The sequence below is a fragment of the Lolium rigidum genome, chromosome 7 (assembly GCF_022539505.1).
Source record: "Lolium rigidum isolate FL_2022 chromosome 7, APGP_CSIRO_Lrig_0.1, whole genome shotgun sequence".
Classification (NCBI taxonomy): Eukaryota; Viridiplantae; Streptophyta; class Magnoliopsida; order Poales; family Poaceae; genus Lolium; species Lolium rigidum.
In genome coordinates, this window is record NC_061514.1 from 327,346,075 (window position 1) to 327,348,022 (window position 1,948).

The window sequence follows — 1,948 nt, forward strand, 5'->3', positions numbered from 1 at the left end:
CTCCTCAAATCTCTTTGGGAGACGCTTTGGGGACGCGGCTAGAGATGCTCTAAGTATGTGGCCACCAGTCAATGATCACAGATATGTATCCGACGGCCATCCCTCTTCCCCTGATCCGGACAGATAAGGCACCTTGCAGGAGGCAAACACCACAGCCACCCACACCATATCTCGAATGAATGGAATGGAACAGAGCTGGGCATATCTAGCAATATATACACCGTGGGTGACCCGGCGATTGTGTACCCTGCCTCCTCCTCTTCTTAGTAAAGCATATACAACTAGGCAGCTAGCTAAGTGCGCACTACAATGGCCCCTGCCGTGATGGCTTCGTCGGCCACTACTGTGGCGCCCTTCCAGGGCCTCAAGTCCACCGCTGGCCTCCCCGTCAGCCGCCGCAGCGCCGCCAGCCTCGGCAGCGTCAGCAACGGTGGAAGGATCAGGTGCATGCAGGTATGTGCATCTTTAAAGTAGTAAATGCACGAGTTTTATTGACAGTCCAATTCACTCCGCACCAAATATTGAGCTGACATCCATCTCATGTATGTGTGTTCTGATCAACAATTCAGGTGTGGCCGATTGAGGGCATCAAGAAATTCGAGACCCTATCTTACCTGCCACCGCTCTCGCCCGAGGCCCTCCTGAAGCAGATCGACTTCTTGATCCGCTCCAAATGGGTTCCCTGCTTGGAGTTCAGCAAGGTTGGCTTCATCTTCCGTGAGTTCGGCAGCACTCCCGGATACTACGACGGCAGGTACTGGACAATGTGGAAGCTGCCCATGTTCGGCTGCACTGACGCCGCCCAGGTCCTCAAGGAGGTGGAGGAGGTCAAGAAGGAGTACCCTGACGCCTATGTCCGCATCATCGGTTTCGACAACATCCGTCAGGTGCAGTGCGTCAGCTTCATCGCCTTCAAGCCACCAGGCTGCGAGGAGTCCGGCAAGGCATAAGCTGCCAGCTGAAACAACAGCCGCTATATACTTTTGCCGAAGACTCGGTTTATTTTGTATTTAATGTGATTGTGTTTGCACGTATTCAAGTATGTATGTACCTACCGACCTAGGAAGAGCTGTGATATGTGAATTCTAGAACCGGCTACATGTAAAAGCATACACATACACATATAATATTATTTATTATTTCCGTGTGTATTTATATACAATCCGCCTATTCTGTTTTTCTACAAATCTATGTGAATATCTATCATTTGCATTGCTGATAGATGGAAAGTTGCTGTAGTTTCCAAATATAAGATGATCTCCTTAGGATCAACAAAAAATTCAAGCGTCTCTCCCCAGTAGAAAACTTTATGTGACTCATTTTGTGTTACTCCCTTCCACTCCATTGTTTGTTGAGTCGCACATCATGCTTTTTCTTTCCTTGGTGTGCTTGACCTCTCTGCTAATTTTGGCCGGTCAATTTATTTGTCAATTTGGGACCCTTCCTTTGAAATATCTCCAAGGAGTTCATGTCATTTATATTCTCCGAGAACTGTCTACAACTTTTTGGATGCTAAATATCTACCTAAGCTTGGTACCAGGATTGAGAATGATGCTTAACTTGTGCTTTTTTGTATCCCTTATTACTTCCAGTGAAAAACGTTTCCTTGAAAAGATGGATAATCATAGAAGAAGATTCTCTTGCCATCAAAATAGGAAGAATGGAAAAGATATGTTTAGGTAGGCTACGGTTTGAAAATCTAAAGGAGGTTGATGTGCTAAGGTAGTGAGATAGCAAAATATAATCTTACTTTCTAAGTGGCGGTGGAAGTTAGAGAGCCAGAATGGTCTTCAGTAAGATATTATTTTTGCTAAGTACTTTCTAATAAGTTCGTTGCATCTGTTAAACCTAGATTTTATAATTCTCCTTGTTGGAAAGCTTGGAACTCAAAGACATATAGTTCGACATAGTGTAATCCTAGCTAGATTCTAGATGGAAATGCACCTCT

The 1,948-nt window shown here is 45.3% G+C and overlaps 1 protein-coding gene across 1 annotated transcript; it reads left to right on the plus strand.

Annotated features, from left to right (window-relative positions):
* Positions 1 to 242: 242 nt before the first annotated feature.
* Positions 243 to 1,155, plus strand: LOC124669534 (ribulose bisphosphate carboxylase small subunit, chloroplastic 1-like). Its single transcript, XM_047206139.1, has 2 exons — positions 243 to 453; positions 570 to 1,155. Exons 1-2 carry the CDS (start codon positions 310 to 312, stop codon positions 948 to 950), a joined length of 525 nt encoding a protein of 174 aa, XP_047062095.1. The 5' UTR covers positions 243 to 309; the 3' UTR covers positions 951 to 1,155.
* The last annotated feature ends 793 nt before the right edge of the window (positions 1,156 to 1,948 follow it).